Source organism: Medicago sativa, chromosome 4 (assembly GCF_051527215.1).
Source record: "Medicago sativa cultivar Bolivia chromosome 4, Bolivia_mono, whole genome shotgun sequence".
Taxonomy (NCBI): domain Eukaryota; kingdom Viridiplantae; phylum Streptophyta; class Magnoliopsida; order Fabales; family Fabaceae; genus Medicago; species Medicago sativa.
The window spans coordinates 83,337,515-83,360,825 of NC_140752.1; the positions used below are offsets into that span (position 1 = coordinate 83,337,515).

Genomic DNA, 23,311 nt, shown 5'->3' on the forward strand with positions numbered 1-23,311 from the left:
TGTGCGAAACAAACAAAATGCTCAGTTATTATTGGACGAATGGAGTATCAATGTACCTTGGAAAATGAAAAATTAACATCAAATAGATTGGTAGGTTGAAGAAGATGAAATGTAAATGGGTTTAACGAAAATTATTAGCTAAGAGAGGGACCATGTGAGTTCTTTTAATCTTGACCACTGATTTTTAATCATAAGCCTATTAATTATTTCTAATCTTTTTTTTTAATTTTAAATTACACAGTGGCCTTTGACCGGGTCAAAATTAGAGGGGACCTATGAATTGCAAAAGGAGGTAAAGTTAAGGGGTTGGAAAGTGGTTTTTTTTAATAGGAAATCAAAAGTACGTTTAAACCTAAATTATATCATATCTCATTTGACTTAATGGTATTATTTATTTAATGATAAACCTAGTTTGTGTATGAAGCAATGCTTGCATCATTTATACACCATAGAGTTGGTCATGGAAATATCTTATATGAAAAAGTATAGCTTTTGAATAATAGCACGTTTGCTTCCAAATTAATATGGAGCTCAACTCACGGTTGGGAAACTCTACAAAATTTTAGTTTTTTTTTTTTTTATATTAATGTGTTTGGTTATGCGGCGGCGAGAATTGATTTTGAGTGAATTGATTTTTTAGAATCGATTTTAGTTAAAAGTGAGTTGAATGTAAAGTGATTTATGTTTGGATATCTTCTTAATAGAAGTGATTTGAATGAAAAATGTTGTTTGGATATTTTGTGTTAAAATTGCTTTTGGGTGTGTAAATGACCAAAATGGGTTTTTTTTTTTTTGGATTTTAAACTAGATTTCATTTATTTTTTGCTACATATTTCATTCCATTTTTAATTATTTAATTTTACGTTGCAATACTAAATTTAATAGAATTGTTCAAAGATTTGTACCCGAAAAAAAAATGTTCAAAGATTATTTAAAAAAGAAAACATTTGGTAACTAAAATTCATATTATTATCTTTATAAAAACATAAAAATTAACTGGTTCTATCCCTTAAAAAAAAAAAACTGGTTCTATCAGGATCGTGGGCCATTAATTAATAAAGACTTTGGGATGAGCCTGTATTGAGAAAGCAAAGAAGAAATCATGCTTTCCACTAAACAGTGTCATCTTCAACCTTCAGATTTCTGCAACAACCCAAAAAAAATTCACAGCAACACAAAAAATCAGCAGATTTCAATCAATAGAATTATGGAGTAATGAATTTCTCAGATAGGTGAAACGGTTTTTTCAAATATAAAAGGTATGTGAAATGAAGTGATTAGATTCAAGGGTAAAAGAGACAAATTGATGTTATGTGTTTCCAAGGTAGGGAGACTCGATTTCAAAAAGCTAGGATGAACAGCTTCACGAAAAATCGATTCTACAGAGAAAAAGTGCGATGGCGGCGGAGTCTCAGTGGAGAGCCAAACAAGTCAAAATCGCGTTTGGTGATGTTGGCTGTTTTGGAAGACTCTCACCGGGTAACCAAACATGGGCTAAGTTGAATGCTTTCCTTTTTCTTTTCTTTTTTGTTTTAAGTACAACACTAACAAAAATTAATTTTGAATAAATTAAATTTTGTTCAAAGTGATAACAAACAATTTATATAAAAATCACACTCGAGGTCTAAAAAACTACGAGTTTTAAATTCAAATTATTATCAATTTTGGAGTAGAATTTCAATTTTATTGAAAACATTTAAATATATCAAAATCAATTCTACATCTTTAGAATTAATTTTGACACCTCTAATAGGATTGTTTTTTTTTAACAAAAGATTTTTGTAAAAGCATCACTTGATGGACCAAAACATTTCAACAATGTTGACACCCCTTGACCACTAGAGGTGTCAATATCATGGGGCCTTGAAGTTTTGGCCCCAGCCCACATAGTAATGGGGCTTAAAAATCCACAAGATTAAAAGGCCCACATTCATGCAAGCCCACAAATCAAAAGCCCTCAAGGCCCCAAGCCCCAAAATTTCTATAAACATTTTCTTTTAAAGTTTTTTTTTTTAAAAAAAAAAACTATTTTTAAAGTTTTTTTATTCAAAACAACTTATTTATACAAAATAGCTTATTACGATTTCATTTTAAAAAACAACTTATTCAAAACAACTTATTTATGCAAAACAACTTATTTATACAAAACAACTTATTTATGCAAATCAGCTTATTCGAAACAACTTATTTATACAAAATAGCTTATTTGTGCAAAATAGCTTATTCAAAACAACTTATTTATACAAAACAGCTTATTTGTGCAAAACAGCTTATTCAAAACAGCTTATTTATACAAAACAGCATATTCCGATTTAATTTTAAAAAATAACTTATTCAAAACAGCTTATTTATGCAAAACAACTTATTCAAAACAGCTTATTTATGCAAATCAACTTATTTATGCAAAAACAGCTTATTCGAAACAACTTATTTATACAAAATAACTTATTTGTACAAAACAGCTTATTCAAAACAGCTTATTTGTGCAAAACAGCTTATTTGTGCAAAACAGCTTATTCGAAACAAGTTATTTATACAAAATAGCTTATTAGTGCAAAACAACTTATTCAAAACAACTTATTTATTCAAAACAGCTTATTTATGCAAAACAGCTTATTCAAAACAACTTATTTATGCAAAATAGCTTATTTGTGCAAAATAGCTTATTCAAAACAGCTTATTTATGCAAAATAGCTTATTCGAAACAACTTATTTATACAAAATAGCTTAGTTGTGCAAAACAGCTTATTCAAAACAACTTATTTATACAAAACAACTTATTTGTGCGAAACAGCTTTTCAAAACAGCTTATTTATACAAAACAGCATATTCCGATTTCAATTTAAAAAACAACTTATTCAAAACAGCTTATTTATGCAAAAACAACTTATTTGAAACAGCTTATTTATGCAAAACAACTTATTTATGCAAAAACAACTTATTCGAAACAACTTATTTATTCAAAAATAGCTTATTTGTGCAAAACAGATTATTCAAAACAACTTATTTATACAAAATAGCTTATTTGTGCAAAACAGCTTCTTCAAAACAACTTATTTATACAAAACAGCTTATTTTGAATAAATAAGTTGTTTTGAATAAGCTGTTTTGCACAAATAAGCTATTTTGTATAAATAAGTTGTTTCGAATAAGCTGTTTTGCACAAATAAGCTATTTTGTATAAATAAGTTGTTTTGAATAAGCTGTTTTGCACAAATAAGCTATTTTGTATAAATAAGTTGTTTCGAATAAGCTGATTTGCATAAATAAGTTGTTTTGTATAAATAAGTTGTTTTGCATAAATAAGTTGTTTTGAATAAGTTGTTTTTTAAAATGAATTCGTAATAAGCTGTTTTGTATAAATAAGCTGTTTTGAATAAGCTGTTTTGCACAAATAAGCTATTTTGTATAAATAAGTTGTTTTGAATAAGCTGTTTTGCACAAATAAGCTATTTTGTATAAATAAGTTGTTTCGAATAAGCTGTTTTGCATAAATAAGCTGTTTTGAATAAGTTGTTTTGCATAAATATGTTGTTTTGCATAAATAAGTTGTTTTGAATAAGTTGTTTTTTAAAATGAAATCGTAATAAGCTGTTTTGCATAAATACGTTGTTTTGAATAAGCTGTTTTTTAAAATAAGATCGTAGTAAGCTGTTAAGAAAAAAAATTATAATATGGGGCTTTATTAGGCCCACAAATAAATAGATTTTATAGTGGGCTTGGCCCCAAATAATTCTTTTCAATTAGGGGGCTTTAATTTAGTGGGCTTGGTGGGGGCTTTTTTAAGTGGGCTTTGAAATTTGGGGCTCTATTGACACCTCTATTGACCACCACCTAACAATCACAACACTCAGAAATATTATTAGATCAAAAGAAAAGAAAGATACAAAAGCATTTGATGGGATTAGATCAAATTCTAAGTTAGAGTAATCAAGAAAACTCAGCATCTATCTCATGAAAAACTTTATCAGAAAAATCCAAATGGATAAAACCTAACAAAGAAAAATGAAAAAAATGAGTACAGAGCGAACAACAATAAAAACAACAAGTTTTTTCAAAAAAAAAAAATAATAAAAACAACAAGGAAAATAAGGCCCTTGATAAAGAGCAACATCAACAACATTGGAATGTCGTAAATCCTAATCTATTCCGATTTAAACAAAAAAAATATGCAAGGCGAAGTAGAATCCATCTAAAGCATCTCATTTTACTAAAGGTCAACATTAATTTTTTTTGTCTATTGCCCTCTTTAAAAGTATGAGGGATGTAGAACTGCATTTTTTAATTTTTTTTAACTTTATACAATTTAACCATCTACTTCTTAGGTGTCATGGAACAATACTAGAATTTCTGAAAGCCATAGTAACTAGCTGAGAGTGAGTCTCTAACTAAAGTCTGCTCAAATTCTTCTTATAAACTATTCCAATAGCATTAATTAGCCCATGGAGCTCAACTTGAAAAGCACTAGTGATGTAGTACAAATTAACAACAAATCCACCTAAAAAATAGCATTTTTATCCCTGAAAAACCTCTTCATAAATTGCACCAAATATATATTAAAAGTTGAACCAAATCTATAAACAAAACATAGCTTTTGTCCGACAGTGGCTTGATATCGTGAATTTACATTTTACTAAACATACACTAAAACACTTGAAGTTTTAAGGTGAACAGCAATCTAGGATGAGTTTTAAAGTTTGGAGAAGGCTAACAACTTTCCCTTAGGCATTGATTAGGGCTTGCTGTTAAGGTATATACAAAGTTTAATTAAATATAATTTTTCAAAATTAAGTTTGATTAAAATGAGTTTTGTTCCCGTGTGATGTTTCTTTGGATAAGTAAACCAAGACATTTCAATTATGTTGCCACTTCTTATTTACTGTCTCCTATCATTTGCATTTGGTATGTTGAGTTTTACTACTATTGATCATTTTGTTTGTCAAAAAATCTATTTAATAAACAATAACGAAGAGGATGTAAAATAAGTTGGCTAGAGCTCAGTTAGTTGACTAGCTGGTAGTTTCAGTTACAATACTGTATTGGTTACACTACACCATCTCTCAATAGTAGCCATTACAAGTCCTCAGCTCGCAACATGAAACACGCCTTGGCATCGTTGCAATAGCATGGTTTAATCGAGGATTCTTTAATTCTCTTGCTCCTAATATCAAACAAAGTGCGATTTACATTACGATTACAATGAAGCAACTACATACTAGAACAAACTTATTGCATAGCCATATGGTACAAAAAAGAGTGGATTAAGTAAAAAATACAAACTATATATCACAAAAATGGCATCAAGCTTGTCTTTCTCCAATAGCTAGCAGAATACAGAGAGAAGTGTAATTGCTCAGTTACACTTGCCAAACTTATTACTCTTTGATCAATCATATATTACTTTGACACCATCCATGAAACTCCACTTATATTATCATATATGTAACTAATTATCTAAAAGTATATTATTTATATCCATAAAAAATGAAGAACGAGTAGAATGTCTGAATTGTTGGTATGGAAGCTGTTCTGCCACCAATAGGTAGAAAAGTCCCATTACTCCAGTGTGCTCCTTGGTGCTGTTATAGTTAGACTCTAGAGTCAAAGTCTCACCATCAATTATCTTGACAGAACCTGGTTTAGGATAACATGTGGACATTCCTACAATGTAGCCCGCTTCATTTCCTGCTTCGCTTCCATTTCCATAACTTGGTATAGAGGAACATATAACTCTTCCATCCTGAAAACATAATCCACAAATTTCACAAAACAAGCCACTACACAATGTTTAACTTCTTGATCAAAAGTAAAATTGTTAGAATAGCAACTCCGGTTCAAAAGTAAACAGATACATAAAACGCAAACAGAGAACATATTACATATATGGTTACCTGTCCATATAGGGTTGATCCAATTCCACCTGAATGTTGATGAGCAGCACCATAGATCACATATCCACCGTTTTGAAATGGGAGACTTGTCCTCTTCACATGAACACAGGAATTTGCCTCCTTAAGGTCTGTGCTGCAAGATTCAACTTGATACTCATTCTGAAACAAAGAAAACCATGTTGCTCCCTATAATACCTAATAAAGTAATGGACTAGTTTTATGTTTTAGAGTTAAATTGAGATTTGCACAAACAAAATACGTGCGCGGATTCCCTGCAGTTGAGAGACTCTACATCCATACAATAAGCACCTCAATAACCCTTGGATCAAGATTGAACGATAATAAATTCCATGCCCGCAGTATTTTGGATTTTAGAACAATCGAAATCTGTATATTTTGTGAATTGACCGATCTTGATCCAACAGTCACTGATGCGTTGATTGTGTGAATTCAGGCTATCTCAACTATACTGAACCCATTTCAACAAACCACATGTTTTGTGATGAATGCATTTACCTTGCAATCATGATCTGAGTTCATTCCTTTTGAATTATCTGATAGTTTCAAAGTATCAGTAACATCAATTATATATATCTTAACAGGCACTATAAAATCATCCCAATCAACCCATTTAACAGTGTATCTTAAGTAAAGGCTTCTCTTTGGACCTTCAAAACCTTCCTTCAACTTGCACTGTTTAGAATCATAACAACATAACAAACCTCCTTTATAATCTGGCCTAATAGACCTTCCATATTCATCCACTGTAACATTATAAAGGTCACATTTACACTCAGTGCACCCTAATTTATCCTCTGTACCTCGCGTATCGATGGCATGAACATTAAGCAACCATTTCTCCTCAAACCCTTCTGGAATCTCTGCAGGATTACCTATCTCTATACCGAAAGGATCCGGAATATCAGTCGCAGTTCCACGTGTTTCGGATCCAAGGCCAAAGTACTGTCCAAGAGTATTTCCTTGACATATGCCACTGTTCCTAATAAGCACATTATCAGAGTTTTGTGTTGCATGTTTACTTTGATGATATCTTACAACAATCCAATGATGGAGATAAGTTTCATGGAGAGGTACAGGATTCCCTGATTCGTCAACTACTTCAGCATTGAAACTCTTGAGTGCTATATGACCTCTTGGAAAACCAATATCATAATAATATCCATTGACAACTGATCCAGGTCCTAGCTCAAATTTCGGGGACAAAAATACAGCTGATTTTATCTTAGCTTCAGTCTTCACAGAAGAACCTGAGCATTGTATACATAACAACAGCAGAAATATTGCCCATGATAATACCAAATCTCTAGATACAAAACTCATGTTGATCTGTCAGGAAAAAAGTTATTAGTTATTAACTAAATGTTGATTAAAGACATACCAAACAGATGATGCAGATTGTGAAATTGTATGGTCTTCATAAAATTCACTGATATGTAAGTACCATATAATAATGCTTTAGAAATGAGTATAGTGATCAAAAGGTAAATATAGAGCTATACAATGTATTGTAAAGTAGGCCTCTTAAGAAGGATTTGAAGAATTGAATTAAGTTAGTTTAAAAAGGGCAAGAGAATAGTTTGAACACAATCATGGCCAAAATTTTAATTTTAAATCACAGTCACAACAAAATAAATACAACTGTTGCAGTCACCTAACAAAACCCCCACAAAACCGGCTCACAGTGATGAGTGTCTATCTTTATAAACTCTAGTCTATCAAACAATATCTTTAATCTATTTATAAACTCGAGTTAGATGTTATCTTTAATCTATGTGGGACTTGTTTTTTCCAAAACATTGGGTGGCCGAATCAATATGCTCTAATTTCATATTAGACTTAACTAATCCTAACAAAACCGCAAAACCAGATTGTAAGTTGGGGGTGTCTATCTTTATAAACTTGTTACTTATGAATTAGCATTAGATGCTGATTATAGAAACGTGAAGCAAAATGGTAAGATTGTAGAATACCATGCAAGTATATGATGAAGAATATATAGATGAAAGTAAAAAAAAGTTTACCTGGATAAATGTTTAGGGATATGACAAGCAATATGCAGAAAGAACATGTAAAAAAGATTGCGTACCTCAAAAAGTTTGACGAAAACTGGGTGTGGGTCGGTATCATTCAAAGTAATTTCAGCTATATTTATAGATTAATGAATGAAAGTGTACTAAAGAGCCACCTCATCACGTGAGAACGTTCTACAAAATCTGTGTTTTCAAACTTGGAGGAGAAGTAAAGTCCAAATGAGCGAGCTATTTGGATTCATTATTTGTCTGTTTTGTTCTTTCTTCAATTTGGATATGTGTTGGAAAATATATGGTCGACAACTTAAGGCATTCATCCATAAAGCATAGTGTGTGTAGCCGGCCACTCTAGAATTTAAAAATAAAAAATAAAAAATGAGAAATTTCTTTTTTTAATGACTAAAGTTAGTTGATAATATATATGTTTAGCGATTGAAATTGTGATTGAAATTTCAGTTGTTAAACTATAAGATATTAAAAATTGATTTTGTTTAGTCACATTGAAAATGTATCCATGATCCATCTGTAACCGTTAAATCAAAATCAGACAAACTAAAAATTCAACTTTGATATTTTTATTTTATGTTTTACACAAATTTTGATATTTTTATTCACAATTGTCTATCCTGAAGTTATATAAATTATGCGATTTCAATCCGACCATCACAAATATGTTGCGTGAATGAGTCAAATTTATGATCGCAAATTTCTAAAACTACTAGAACGGAGTTTTATTAATTAATATTATTTAAGAACTAGAAAGAGTTTATTTCTAGAGTTTAGAGCATATATGATACCGATTATTACCATAAACATATGTTTATATAGCATTTCCTCTCATACGAAAAAAACAAAAGATATATGAAGATCACAAATCTTTAATTCATGGTTTAATCTTAAAATTTTGTTTTAAATATATTTGTAGAAATATAAAAGTTAGTATTCGAGTGGTAAACAGTAAACACATCTTAGAATTTAGAAGAAGAAACTATTAAAATTTTAGATAATTCAACTAGTTTGAATTAAAGAATAAGAAGTTGTAAATTCTAAGTTAAAATTTAAACGAAAAAATAAATATTAATCTAACAACTAATTATCGATGCAACCTTAACAAAATAGAATTTTTTGAGAGAAACTTTAGCAATTAATTTTTTTGACAAAACTTTAACAATTGTCTAGTCATTGATTTTTTTTTTTGACAAAATTGTCTAGTCATTGATAATTATAGGTAAATTTATAAATGCCCTATAAAATAATTTGAAACATCCAAATACGGATTAAACACGGAAACCAAATTCTATGTATTATGCTGTCACTTTAATATGCTTGGTCAGCCATGACGCATTAGAGCGATAAGAGGTAGAGAAAATTTGATGAGCAATGATATTTTAACAACCAAAAATCAACAACTTTTGTGATAACCACAAATTTTCAAAGGAAAAGTAGATAGTGACACGGAAACCAAAGCAATAGAGAGAGAAAGTAAAAAGATAATGTGAGTATGAGAGATAAAGTTGTCATATAGGTTGTCACAAAATGGTTGTTAGAATATCATTTCTCGAAAATTTGTAAGGAAATAAAAACAATCTTTTGAAAAGGACAAGAAAGTCGAATCATCAACATTTTCTATTGGACCAGAGATGAATTCTATTGAAAAACAAAACATCCAAACATACCAAAAGTATAACGTGGCATTTACCATGGGAACGGATTAACCTTTCCCTGGAAAAGGTGAATTTGAACCCTTAATATATTAATAAAAATATTGAATGGTTGAGATTGTCCACTAGCAACCCATTGCTGACTTTTTGTTTTTAAAGATTTCACAAAAAAATTGACTCCACATGATAAGGTTTAATGATATTATATTTTTTGGGCTATTGGCACAATAATGGACAATGGGCCTATAGTAAAACGAAAAGAATTTTGCTCTCCGCCCTGCATTTTTCGCTCACGCCCTGCAGCCATTCCAAAAATACCCCTGCGCTAGTTAACTAGAGCAAGTGTAAAAAAACGGGACTTAATATTTACACATGTGTGACTTAAGTCACGCTACGTGAGTTAACTCATGCAAAAATTAACACTTACGTGAGTTAACTCACGCAGGTATTGCATATTCACATAGTAACCATCATCATCTTCATCTTGTTTTATTTGTTTTTCTTCATCTTCTTCCCTCATATCTTCTTTATCTTCTTCATTAACATCTTCATCACTTTCATCCGTAAAATAAAAAATCCAAAATCTTAAAAGACAAAAGGAAGACCCATAATTTTTTTTTAAATTCAATCTTTTTACAATGAGCCATGTTATCTAAATTTTTAACAATCTTCAAGACACAGTTTGAACTTTTAAACTCAATCTTCAACACCCATAATTTTAACAAATTTAGATCATTCAAACTCACTACAAAATGGCTCAATTTTAATTTCAATTTCGGATTCCATTTTGAAAACATGAGGGAAGAAGATGATGGTTACTATGTTAATTTCAGATTCAATTTCAATTTCTGGATTCTATAAATTGTAATGGGTCATTTCAATTTTGGAAAAAAAAATGATGATTTCTTGAAGATGAAAAACATTGTGAATATGCTAAAGCATTGTTAATATGAAAAACAATACCTGCGTGAGTTAACTCACGTAAGTGTTAATTTCTGCGTGAGTCACGTAAGTGTTAATTTCTGCGTGAGTTAACTCACGTAGCGTGACTTAAGTCACGCATGTGTAAATATTAAGTCCCGTTTTTTTACACTTGCGCTAGTAACTAGCGCAAGGGTATTTTCGGAATGGCTGCAGGGCGCGAGCGAAAAGTGCAAGGCGGAGAGCAAAATTCAAACGAAAATCACAAAACCCAAACCAAAACATTCTATTGGAACCCAGTCTACATATTTCTGACTCCGCAAAAAACCAAAACATTCAGTATTAGTTGGTTAAATAAATTTGGTAAAATAATTTCGACCTCCTGAACCATGTTCTCAGAACTTAAAGCATCGATAAAATAATATTTTTTTCATTTTATTAAAAAATATGAATTCTACATTTGAGTTTATTTGAAAAGAGGTACCAAAAGTGACGATGAAAAACTTTTAGGGGACTGAAATTCGAGAAAAAATTATAGGAACTAAAACAAAAAGTTTGTATATTTATAGGGACCAAAAATATCAATATCAAAATGACAGTTAAACAGTAACGAAAAATTCACCCTAAAAAGACACTTAAAAAGGAATGGAGGGAGTAGTATTCAAGTATTTAGAATTTAGTAATTTAAAATTATTTTTTTGATCAAATACATCTTTTATATATTATTATTAAATTAATTTTTAATTGCTGAAATTTTATTTTTATATTTATTTTGATTTTAGTGTTTATACTTTATAGAAAAATAAACTTAACAATAAAATATAAAGGATGAAAAAATTAAACGTAATAATAAAAGTAAACAACAATGAAAAAAATTCTAAACACTAGCAGCATATAACTTTTTAGTTTACATTATGATCGAAACTTTAAATTAATCAAGCAATTGAGACACACTTCATAATTTAATATTTGTATCGTATAATACTCTTTCTATGTACTGTACCATACTCTTTATATATATATGCAATTGATTTTGTTTTTTTTTTAAAAAAAAAATTAAAGGAATTAGCGTTAATGAGAATAAGAGTATACAACTATACATGCGTTTTATCTATTTGGGTGATGGATCTTCCCCTAATATTATGATGAGAAAGAAATAAAAGAAGTAACCTGACTAGAGAAAATGCTATTTTGATTTTGTTAGAATGGGGGTGTAGTTCACAGATTAATATAATAATGTTATGAAACTAAGTAAATAGAAACAATAATAGAGAGAAGGAGAAGAAGATAGAATAGAGAGAAGTATTATTATTCTCTGATGTAGTTGAGAATGTTACAAATGAGCTCTATTTATAGGGAAATAGAATAGCTTATGAACTATGCCCAATGATCTAGTAGTATAGCTCATTAACCCATTTGCTATTTGGACATCCACTATAATATTTATAACAAATAAGTCATTAATGATTTTTTTTGTCTGAATTGCAACACCAAACAAAACCAATGCCAATCTGTTTGACTTGCAACTGCAGGTAAAAAAGCACTTTTCCCATGGTGGGAAAGGATTGTCCTTTCCCTTCCCATGGTAAATGCCACCTTGGACAATATCTATCAAAAGTACTTTTCAACTTCTAATTATAAAAAGTTTATAAGATAATTTGGTGAATGAAATCCCTCAAATGAAAAATAGAGAATGAAGAAGTATATTTGAAGTCAAACTAAATTTTTCTTTTTTAAGATAAAAACAACTTATAATTAAAAAGGGTTATGCTAACTTGTGTTTTCAAGATTATATTTTTACATTTAATTTTTTTATCTTGTACTTTTAGGGTACAAATTATGTCTTTATGTTACAAGTTAACATTTACCTTAAAATAAATGTCCTTAAGTATAAGATGCGCCGAGATGAAACATTGCGAGGAAAATCTAACAGATATAAGCTAGCTAAACAAAAAAAACAAATTACAAAAACAAAGCATCCCAACAATTACTACATTCATTGTAGCACTCAATCACTTTGCCAAACTGTGCCATTTAGAGGTGTCAATATCATATGGGGCCTTGAAGTTTTGGCCCCAGCCCACATAGTAATGGGGCTTAAAAATCCACAAGATTAAAAGACCCACATTCATGCAAGCCCACAAATCAAAAGCCCTCAAGGCCCCAAGACCCAAAATTTCTATAAACATTTTCTTTTAAAGTTTTTTTTAAAAAAAAACTATTTTTAAAGTTTTTTTTATTCAAAACAACTTATTTATACAAAATAGCTTATTACGATTTCATTTTAAAAAACAACTTATTCAAAACAACTTATTTATGCAAAACAACTTATTTATACAAAACAACTTATTTATGCAAATCAGCTTATTCGAAACAACTTATTTATACAAAATAGCTTATTTGTATAAAACAGCTTATTCAAAACAACTTATTTATACAAAACAGCTTATTTGTGCAAAACAACTTATTTATACAAAACAGCATATTCCGATTTAATTTTAAAAAATAACTTATTCAAAACAGCTTATTTACGCAAAACAACTTATTCAAAGCAGCTTATTTATGCAAAACAACTTATTTATGCAAAAACAGCTTATTCGAAACAACTTATTTATACAAAACAGCTTATTTGTGCAAAACAGCTTATTCAAAACAACTTATTTATGCAAAACAGCTTATTTGTGCAAAACAACTTATTCAAAACAGCTTATTTATGCAAAACAGCTTATTCAAAACAACTTACTTATACAAAAATAAGTTGTTTTGAATAAGCTGTTTTGCACAAATAAGCTATTTTGCATAAATAAGTTGTTTTGAATAAGCTGTTTTGCACAAATAAGCTGTTTTGTATAAATAAGTTGTTTTGAATAAGATGTTTTGCACAAATAAGCTGTTTTGAATAAGCTGTTTTGCACAAATAAGCTGTTTTGCATAAATAAGTTGTTTTGAATAAGCTGTTTTGCACAAATAAGCTGTTTTGTATAAATAAGTTGTTTTGAATAAGCTGTTTTTGCACAAATAAGCTGTTTTGAATAAGCTGTTTTGCACAAATAAGCTGTTTTGCATAAATAAGTTGTTTTGAATAAGTTGTTTTGCACAAATAAGCTATTTTGCATAAATAAGTTGTTTTGAATAAGCTGTTTTGCACAAATAAGTTGTTTTGTATAAATAAGTTGTTTTGAATAAGCTGTTTTGCACAAATAAGCTATTTTGTATAAATAAGTTGTTTCGAATAAGCTGTTTTTGCATAAATAAGTTGTTTTGCATAAATAAGTTGTTTTGAATAAGTTGTTTTGCATAAATAAGCTGTTTTGAATAAGTTATTTTTTAAAATTAAATCGGAATATGCTGTTTTGTATAAATAAGCTGTTTTGAATAAGCTGTTTTGCACAAATAAGCTGTTTTGTATAAATAAGTTGTTTTGAATAAGCTGTTTTGCACAAATAAGCTATTTTGTATAAATAAGTTGTTTTGAATACGCTGTTTTGCACAAATAAGCTATTTTGTATAAATAAGTTGTTTCGAATAAGCTGTTTTGCATAAATAAGCTGTTTTGAATAAGTTGTTTTGCATAAATATGTTGTTTTGCATAAATAAGTTGTTTTTTAAAATGAATTCGTAATAAGCAGTTTTGTATAAATAAGCTGTTTTGAATAAGCTGTTTTGCACAAATAAGCTGTTTTGTATAAATAAGTTGTTTTGAGTAAGCTGTTGTTGCGAATTCGATGAAAAACTCACACCAATAACAACTTGATGTGTGGAGCAAGGGATAATTAAGCAACCAAAATCAAAGTGTATGGAACAATTAACACAAGCCAAAAGTAGAAAACAACAGCGAGAAAAAGGGAAGAGAGAACACAAAGAATCTGTTTACCCAGTTCGGTCCAAATTGACCTAGTCTGGGGGAGAGAGCAGCCCTCCGTTCCACTATATGATGAGTAACGTTACAAAAGAGATTTCAATGGGTTACAAGAATAAGTCTCCCGCCTAATTCTACCCAAATCCCAGCCTCTTCCCGTAACCAAGAGACTCAATCCTAATAGTGTTTCCCAAGGTGAATCAACCTTCAAACCCTAGTTTGTTGCCAAGAGACAAACTCTATACAAACCCTAGTTTGATTTCTAAACCCTTGTTTCAGCCCCCTCTATCTCTCTCAAAATAGTCTGATACAAGGCCTATATTTATAGTAAAAGAAACTCCCATAAAATTGTAACAAATCTGGCCCAAAAGTACGTTTCTGAAAAATAACAGCACGCGAAATCGGCCACCGATTTTCCAAATCGGCCACCGATTTTTCCCGAACAGAAAACCTCCCAAAAGGCAGCCAAAATCGGCCACCGATTTTCCAAATCGGCCACCGATTTGTACTTTCAGCAAACATCAATTTTGGCCTCCAAACTCCAATTTTGAGTCACTTTCACAACAGCTGTTTTGCACAAATAAGCTATTTTGTATAAATAAGTTGTTTCGAATAAGCTGTTTTGCATAAATAAGCTGTTTTGAATAAGTTGTTTTGCATAAATATGTTGTTTTGCATAAATAAGTTGTTTTGAATAAGTTGTTTTTTAAAATGAAATCGTAATAAGCTGTTTTGCATAAATAAGCTGTTTTGAATAAGCTGTTTTTTAAAATAAGATCGTAGTAAGCTGTTAAGAAAAAAAATTATAATATGGGGCTTTATTAGGCCCACAAATAAATAGATTTTATAGTGGGCTTGGCCCCAAATAATTCTTTTCAATTAGGGGGCTTTAATTTAGTGGGCTTGGTGGGGGCTTTTTTAAGTGGGCTTTGAAATTTGGGGCTCTATTGACACCTCTTGTGCCATTCTCCAATCACACATACAAGACTCAACCTGCATAATTATGCAGATTACTCTAAATAGGCCCTGCACAACAAATCCTTTCCCAAACACTTGCAGCCACACTGAAATAAATAAACCTTGCACCAATTACATAAATAAAAGTTCATTAGGTTATGAAAAAGTACTTCTGTTTTAAATGCAATTTCTCTACTTCAAACTGCACTTAGAAAATTCACTTTTTCTAAGTTCATTAGGATAAGAAAATTGCATAAACTATGTTGGCTTAAATGACACTTCTGGTCTCCCAAATTCACTTTTTTTTTCTGAAAATTGCATAAATGGAAGTCCCTTTTGCATTACAATTGCAATGAAGCAACTACATGGTAGAACAAACTTCTCACATAGCTAGCTGAATACAAAGAGAAGTGTAAGTATTCGGTTGCCCTTTACAATCATGTCTTTATTCAACTTTGAAAAATCTTTCATATTTTACTCTGAGTACTAAAAAACAAAAAGTAGTGAGGGAATTTTAGAGAGGGAAAACGTGAAATCCCTCTCTAATTTCGTCACTAGATTTTACGTTGAGGAAATTTGTGAGGCATTTCATTTTTTCCGTCACTAATTTTCCTCCCTAATTTTGCTTTTTCTAGTAGTTATATACCATCAATGACACGCCAGTTATATTATCATATAAGTAACTAATTATCTAAAAGTATACTATTTATATCCATAAAAAATGAAGAACGAGTAGAATGTCTGAGTTGATGGTATGGTTGCTGTTCTGCAACCAATAGGTAGAAAAGCCCCATTACTCCAGTGTGTTCTTGGCTATTGTTGTAGATAGACTCTAGAGTTAAAGTTTCACCATCAATTATCGTGACGGAACCTGGTTTAGGATAACAAGTTGACATTCCTACAATGTAGCCTGTCTCATTTCCTGCTTCGTTTCCATTTCCATAACGTGGTATGGAAGAACATATAACCCTCCCATCCTGAAATCATGAAACACAATTTTCACAAAACAAGTTATTGATCTATTATAAAATGTTTAACTTCTTAAGCAAGCCAGTATACAATGAAAACAAGCACCGATAGTCCTCAACTGCTAATTATTCACTCCATTTGCTTGTTAATTAAACAGTTGGTAACCTCAATTGAAAACTATTACATGAACAAATAGAAGGGATTATATATAATCACAAAGTTCAGTGTTGTCTCCGTGTCCGACTCATATACGTCTTTAATCTCAAGTGTCAGTACTTCCAACTAATGGAAATTACCTGTCCATATAGGGTGGATCCAATTCCACCTGAATGCTGATGTGCAACACCATAGATCACATAGCCACCAGTTTGAAATGGGAGACTTGTCCTCTTTACATTAACACAGCCATTTCGCTCCTTGTGGTTTGTGCTGCAAGATTCAACTTGATACTCAATCTGAAACAAAGAAATCCATGTCGCTCATTATGATACCCAACAATGGACTAGTGTTATATTTTAGAGTTAAATCGAGATTGAGACAAACAAACTACAAATTTGGATTCCTAGCAGTCGAGAGACTCTACATTCACGCAATCAGCACAGACTGTTGGATCAAAGATCGGACAGTCCTAGATTTCAAGCTCGGTATTTTGGATTTTAATCAAAACAAACAAATTTTTATATTTTGTGAACTGACTGGTCTTGATCCAACATTCATTGATGCATTGACTGCGTGTTCTTGATAAATTCATTTACCTTGCAATCATGATCAGAGTTCGTTCCTTTTGAGTTATCTGATAGTTTCAAAGTATCGGTAACATCAATTATATATATCTTAACAGGCACTATAAAATCATCCCAATCAACCCATTTTACTGTGTATCTTAGATAGAGGCTTCTCTTTGGTCCCTCAAAACCTTCCTTCAACTTGCACTGTGTACAATCATAACAACATAACCAACCTCCTTTATAATCTAGCCTTATAGACCTTCCATATTCATCCACCGTAACATTATAAAGCTCGCACTTACACTCAGTGCACCCTAACTTATCCTCCACGCCACGTGTATCAATGGCATGAACATTAAGCACCCATTTATCCTCGGACCCTTCTGAAACCTCTGCAGGATTACCTATCTCTATACCGAAAGGTTCCGGAATATCTGTTGCCGTTCCTCGTGTTTCGGATCCAATGCCAAAGTATTGTCCAAGAGTATTTCCCTGACATATGCCACTGTTCCTCACTTTCACAATATCAGAACTTTGAAGCATCCTTTGGCCATCATTTCTTGTGTGTGTGACATGTTTGCTTTGATGATATCTTGCAACACCCCAATGATGGAGATAAGTTTCATGGAGAGGTATAGGATTACCAGCTTCATCAACTATTTCAGCATTGAAACTCTTGAGTGCAATATGACCTCTTGGAAAATCAATATCATAATATTCTTTATTGATAACTGATCCAGGTCCTAACTCGAATTTCGGGGACAAAAATACAGCTGATTTTATTTTATTTTCAGCATTCAAAAAAGAACTTAAGCATGGTGTGCCAAACAATAGCAGAAGTATTGCCACTGAAAATACAAACTTAGGTACAAACGACATGTTGATCTGCCAGAAAAATATATATTAGTAATTCACTAAATGTTGATTAAAGAAATATTAAATAGATGCAGATTGCAACAAATGTATTATTTTCACAAAAGGTAAATCAAGAGGTAGAAAATAAATTTCAAAGTAGTCTTCTTAGGAAGCCTTTGATGAATTGAATTATGCTTACAATAAACAAGGCATACAGAATTTGCAAATTGCACAGGCACATCAATATTAAAAAGGGTAACAATATATACTGTGGGATTCTATTCACCAAATGAATGAACTACACAAATAAACATGAAAGAACATTTGTTTGAAGACAATGATGATCAAGATTTTAAATCACAAAGAGACGTTAAAAAAAAAAAAATTAATGTTGTGACTACTATTGTGGTCAAAAAATATTTTGAAAACCTTAACATAAACTTATGACCAACATGTTTTTTAGAAACATGAAATAGGCATGTAGAAGAGAAGATCATGGAATGGCTTAAGTTGTGTACCTCAGAAAGATAGTTTGGAGATGACCCATAAGTTCTATGTAGTATGTTGTAATCTTTGTGGCTTAAGTTCTATCTTAAGCATTTCTTTGTTATTTTGCTAATCTATCGTAAGCATTTCTTGTTCTTGATAGATAGTATTAATATATTTATTTCTTTGCTTAAGTTCTATGCTGTCGTTTTTATATGCTGGGTCAGCCATGATGTATTACAGCCATTTTTTAGTCAATGTTCCACCATAATTAATAAAATAAAAAATAAACAAAGTGAGGTTTAACTAACTTAACCCTGGTTATAACCGGTTATGGCGTTTGTCTTGTCTTGGAGTTAGAGTTGAACTTTTAAACAAGTGATTTTTTAAAGTGATGGAAAACGTTCTATTTTTTTTTTTTTTTTAAGGAAACAAACTCAATTCTTTTCATTATAAATCATGGACCAGATACATGCCGGTATATCAGTGTAGAGGTGGGAGTTAGTTCATGAGCGACCTTATTAGCTTGTCTCCGACTAAACTCGATATTTGAGTTTTAATGTGGGTTCTTGACAAGTTAAAAAGTAAAATTCTAACGTGTACGTTCATCCAAGAAACGAGTCGATGTATGTGTTGTCCCTTTTCTCACAAATATCATGGAAATTAACGTCGAACATTGTCCTCGAATATCTGAAGAGGGAACTCTATTTTGTGTGACTTTAGCGTAGAAAAGTGTATGCATTTGTTGAAATAACTTTCTGCCTTACAAAGAACTTGAAGTTCGGGTTTTAAAAAAGAAGTAATGTGCAATCAAAATATGGTAAGGTCAAGGCTAACATCCTTCTTCGACACACTGCATAGTTTTGCAAGGTCAACTTAGTTTCAACGTGTGTGTGAGTATGGGTTGTAATATTGTTCTTGTCATCGAGAATTCTGCTTGTAGTGTAAGGTTTGTTACTTTTTATTTATGTGCTAGATCCACAAGTCGTCTCTTGCACTTTACATGCACTCCCTCTATATTTTTATAGGATTAAATAAGTTTTTCGTTCTTAAAAACACAGAGTTTTGATATCAGTCCCTAAAAATAAAACAAAATGTTTTTGTCCTCTCAAAATTTCCTGTTTTGTTTTTTGTACATAATGGTCATTTTATGTTCAATCAATGTTAAACTTATGATCCTTTTATGTTCAAGATATGCCCAAGTTATGTCAATCTATTATATCCAACTCACATATGACCATATTATGTTAAAGAAATGTCAAGGATGTGTTATATTATGTCCATTAAGAACTAAAAATGAAACTAGAAACTTTGGGAGGACGAGAACATTTTGTTTTATATTGTATGGACTAAAATCAAAATTCACAGTATTTTTAGGGACGAAAAATTAATTTATTTTCCCACCAGTTACAATACCCGGTTTTCTAGCATTTCAGTTACATGCCGTTGGTTGTCGAAAGGGCTTTGACTTATTTGGCACACAACCATTTGGGTGATTTGAAGAGCTAGGAACAATAGAATCTTGAACAATGAGGTTTGCACAGTGGAGGATTTGTTTGACGAAATAAAATTTTTGTCTTGGAAATGGGGTTGAAAAGGCTTAAGATTCCACCATCTGTGTATCACCATCTGCGTACTATGAGTGGCGTTGGAATCCAAGGGATTGTGGAGTGTGTTAATAGGAGGATTTTTGTGGTAGCCATGGCTAGCTGTTTTTTCTGCAGGCAGCTTGGGATGTGGCTGTTGGTCTGGGCGCAACATGGATGTTCCTTGCGGAAATGTTGTTGGGTCTGGCCTGTTTGGGCTGTTTGCTAGGGCTGTGTGCAGCAATTTCCTTGCGGAACTGTGCTGTTACGCATGACAGTAGGTTTTATTTTAGCCTTTCTATTGTTTTTGCGTTCGGTATTGGGGAGGCTTGTATCTCCTGTGTGAGTGCTACATTTTTTAATAAGATTTTGCCGATTTCAAAAGACAATAACTGAGAAACAGAGTTATTATGGTTTCAGTGATACTTCGAGAGTTTCTTCGCTGCTCTCTTTCACAATGCCCCACAATCCTTCTTTCTCTGATTCTTTCATTCCCACAGTTGTTACATGGTAGAACAAACTTCTGGCATAGCCATATATGAAACAAAAAATAGTGGATTAAGCCAAAAATACAAATTTGTTTTTCTCCTATAGCTAGCTGAATATACAAAGAAGTGTAAATTATTCAGTTACCCTTTCCAATCATGTCTTTATTCATCTTTAATAAATCGATCATATTTTACTATAATACCATCAATGACACGGCACTTATATTATCATATATGTAACTAACTATCAGAAAATTTTACATCCACGCCAAAAGAAGAACGAGAAAAAAGACTGAGTTGTTGATATGGGAGCTGTTCTGCCACCAATAGGTAGAAAAGCCCCATTACTCCGGTGTGCTCCTTGGTGCTCTTGTAGTTAGACTCTAGAGTTAAAGTTTCACCATCAATTATTTTAACAGAACCTGGTTTAGGATAACATGTGGACATTCCTACAATGTAGCCTGATTCATTTCCTGCTTCGCTTCCATTTCCATAACTTGGTATAGAAGAACATATAACCCTCCCATCCTGAAAACATAATCCACAAATTTCACAAAACAAGCTAATATACAAATATAATGTTTAACTTCTGGGTCAAAAGTATAAGAAACATCGATAGTACTAAATTGAAAATATGTGACACCATTCTCTTCTTTATTAAACATTTGTAACCCTCGATCGAAAACTATTACATGAACAAATAGAGATGATTATATATGATAAAAAATGTCAATATTGTCTCGGTGTCCGACACGTGTTACACATCTTTAATCTCAAGTGTCAGTGCTATATTGGGTGTAAATATGGAATCCCTCGTGAGAGGCAGAATCATTATTGATTAGACCCTTCCAAGTATTTAAAAATTACTATAATATATATGTACTGCGACTATTGCAAATTACCTGTCCAAATAGGGTTGATCCAATTCCACCTGAATGCTGATGAGCAACACCATAGATCACATAGCCACCAGTTTGAAATGGGAGACTCGTCCTCTTCACATGAACACACCCATTTCCCTCCTTTTGATCTATGCTGCAAGATTCAACTTCATACTCAACCTGAAACAAAGAAATCTATGTTGCTCGCACTATACCCAACAACGTAATGGACTAGTGTTATATATGTATTAAAAGCTAAACTAAGATTGAGATAAACAAACAATGAATATGGATTCCCTGCAGTCGATAGACTCTCACTCTACATTCAGGCAATCATCACAACCGTCACTGATGGATTGAGTGCATAAATGCAGAGTATTTTCTCAATTACTCGGAATCCATTCTACAAACTAAATGTTTCTTGATGAATTCATTTACCTTGCAATCATGATCCAAGTTCATTCCTTTTGAATCATCTGATGGTTTCAAACTATCGGTGACATCAATTATATATATCTTCACAGGCACAATAAAATCATCCCAATCAACCCATTTCACAGTGTATCTTAAGTAGAGGCTTCTCTTTGGACCTTCAAAATCTTCCTTCAACTTGCACCGTGTATAATCATAACAACATAACATACCTCCTTTATAATCCGGCCTTACAGACCTTCCGTACTCATCCACCGTAACATTATAAAGCTCACATTTACACTCAGTGCACCCTAACTTATCCTCTGCGCCTCGCGTATCAATGGCATGAACATTAACCATCCATTTCTCATCAAACCCTTCTGGAACCTCTGCAGGATTACCTACCTCTATACCGAAAGGGTCGGGAATATTTGTCATTGTTCCTCGTGTTTCGGATCCAAGGCCAAAGTATTGTCCAAGATAATTTCCCTGGCATATGCCACTGTTTCTCACAAGTACATGATCAGAGTTTTGTAGCAACCTGTGGCTATCATTTTCTGTGTGTGTAACATGTTTTCTTTGATGATATCTTGCAACAACCCAATGATGGAGATAAGTTTCATGGAGAGGTATAGGATTTCCAGATTCATCAACTACTTCAGCATGGAAATCCTTGATTGCTATATGGCCTCTTGGAAAATCAATATCATAATAATATCTATTGATAACTGATCCAGGTCCTAGCTCAAATTTGGGGGACAAAAAAACAGCTGATTTTATCTTATCTTCAGTCTTCACAAAAGAACTTGAGCATGGTGTGCCAATCAGAAGCAGAAATATGGCCAATGAAAATACCAAAACTCCAGATACAGAACACATATTGATCTGTCAGGAAAATAGTTATTAGTAATTAACTAATTGTTGATTAAAGAAATATTAAACAGGTACAGATCGCAACAAATGTATTATTTTCATATAAAAATTCGGACATGATAGTACTGCAAGAGAATTATTCAATCAGAGTTCAGAGATGAGTATAATGATCAAAGTAGTCTTTAGGAAGCCTTTGATGAATTCAAGTAAGCTTACAATAAATAAGGCAGAAAGAGTTTGTAAAATGCATAGGCACAGCAATATTAAAAAGGGCAAGATAATATACAATGATGATCAAGATGTTAAATCGCAGTCACATTGTAACGCAATAATATTAATACAGTTGATGCAGGTTCAATTGCAGTCACAGAGAGATATTAAAAAAATTAATGTTGTATAGTGTGATCAATGAAAAGAAGAGAAGATCATGGAAAGACTTGAGTTTCGTTACTTGCGTACCTCAGAAATATATTTTGGAAACGACAGAGTTAAGGTTTGTTTGATGAGAAAACTAGGTATTCAAAGTATAGAATCACTTGTATTTATTATTATAGATGAACGAATGAAAGTGCACTATAGAGAGTCACCTCCTCATATGACACAATCTTTCATTTCACACTTCAATATCCATTATTAATATCGTTTTTTTGGTTATTTAATCCAAAAAAAAAGAGTACTTAGTGCTTAACAT

The 23,311-nt window shown here is 31.7% G+C and overlaps 3 protein-coding genes across 4 annotated transcripts; all 3 read right to left on the reverse strand.

The window, feature by feature from the left end:
• Positions 1-5,167: 5,167 nt before the first annotated feature.
• Positions 5,168-8,034, reverse strand: LOC146932810 (uncharacterized). Of its 2 annotated transcripts, none has more exons than XM_085704562.1 (4): positions 7,999-8,034; positions 6,408-7,238; positions 5,892-6,050; positions 5,168-5,740 (listed from the first exon to the last, which is right to left on the reverse strand). In XM_085704562.1, exons 2-4 carry the CDS (start codon positions 7,230-7,232, stop codon positions 5,447-5,449), a joined length of 1,278 nt encoding a protein of 425 aa, XP_085560688.1. In that variant the 5' UTR covers positions 7,233-7,238; positions 7,999-8,034; the 3' UTR covers positions 5,168-5,446. The 2 variants fall into 2 exon arrangements, with proteins under 2 accessions (XP_085560688.1, XP_085560687.1); XM_085704561.1 differs by having other exon boundaries at positions 7,934-8,034.
• A 7,591-nt stretch (positions 8,035-15,625) lies between these two features.
• On the reverse strand, positions 15,626-18,527 carry LOC146932811 (uncharacterized). The gene is made up of 4 exons (XM_085704563.1): positions 18,411-18,527; positions 17,065-17,922; positions 16,606-16,764; positions 15,626-16,317 (listed from the first exon to the last, which is right to left on the reverse strand). Exons 2-4 carry the CDS (start codon positions 17,914-17,916, stop codon positions 16,024-16,026), a joined length of 1,305 nt encoding a protein of 434 aa, XP_085560689.1. The 5' UTR covers positions 17,917-17,922; positions 18,411-18,527; the 3' UTR covers positions 15,626-16,023.
• A 1,976-nt stretch (positions 18,528-20,503) lies between these two features.
• On the reverse strand, positions 20,504-23,247 carry LOC146932812 (uncharacterized). Its single transcript, XM_085704564.1, has 4 exons — positions 23,080-23,247; positions 21,772-22,632; positions 21,355-21,513; positions 20,504-20,980 (listed from the first exon to the last, which is right to left on the reverse strand). The coding sequence occupies exons 2-4, from the start codon at positions 22,624-22,626 to the stop codon at positions 20,693-20,695; spliced, it is 1,302 nt and encodes a 433-aa protein (XP_085560690.1). The 5' UTR covers positions 22,627-22,632; positions 23,080-23,247; the 3' UTR covers positions 20,504-20,692.
• Between the last annotated feature and the right edge of the window lie 64 nt (positions 23,248-23,311).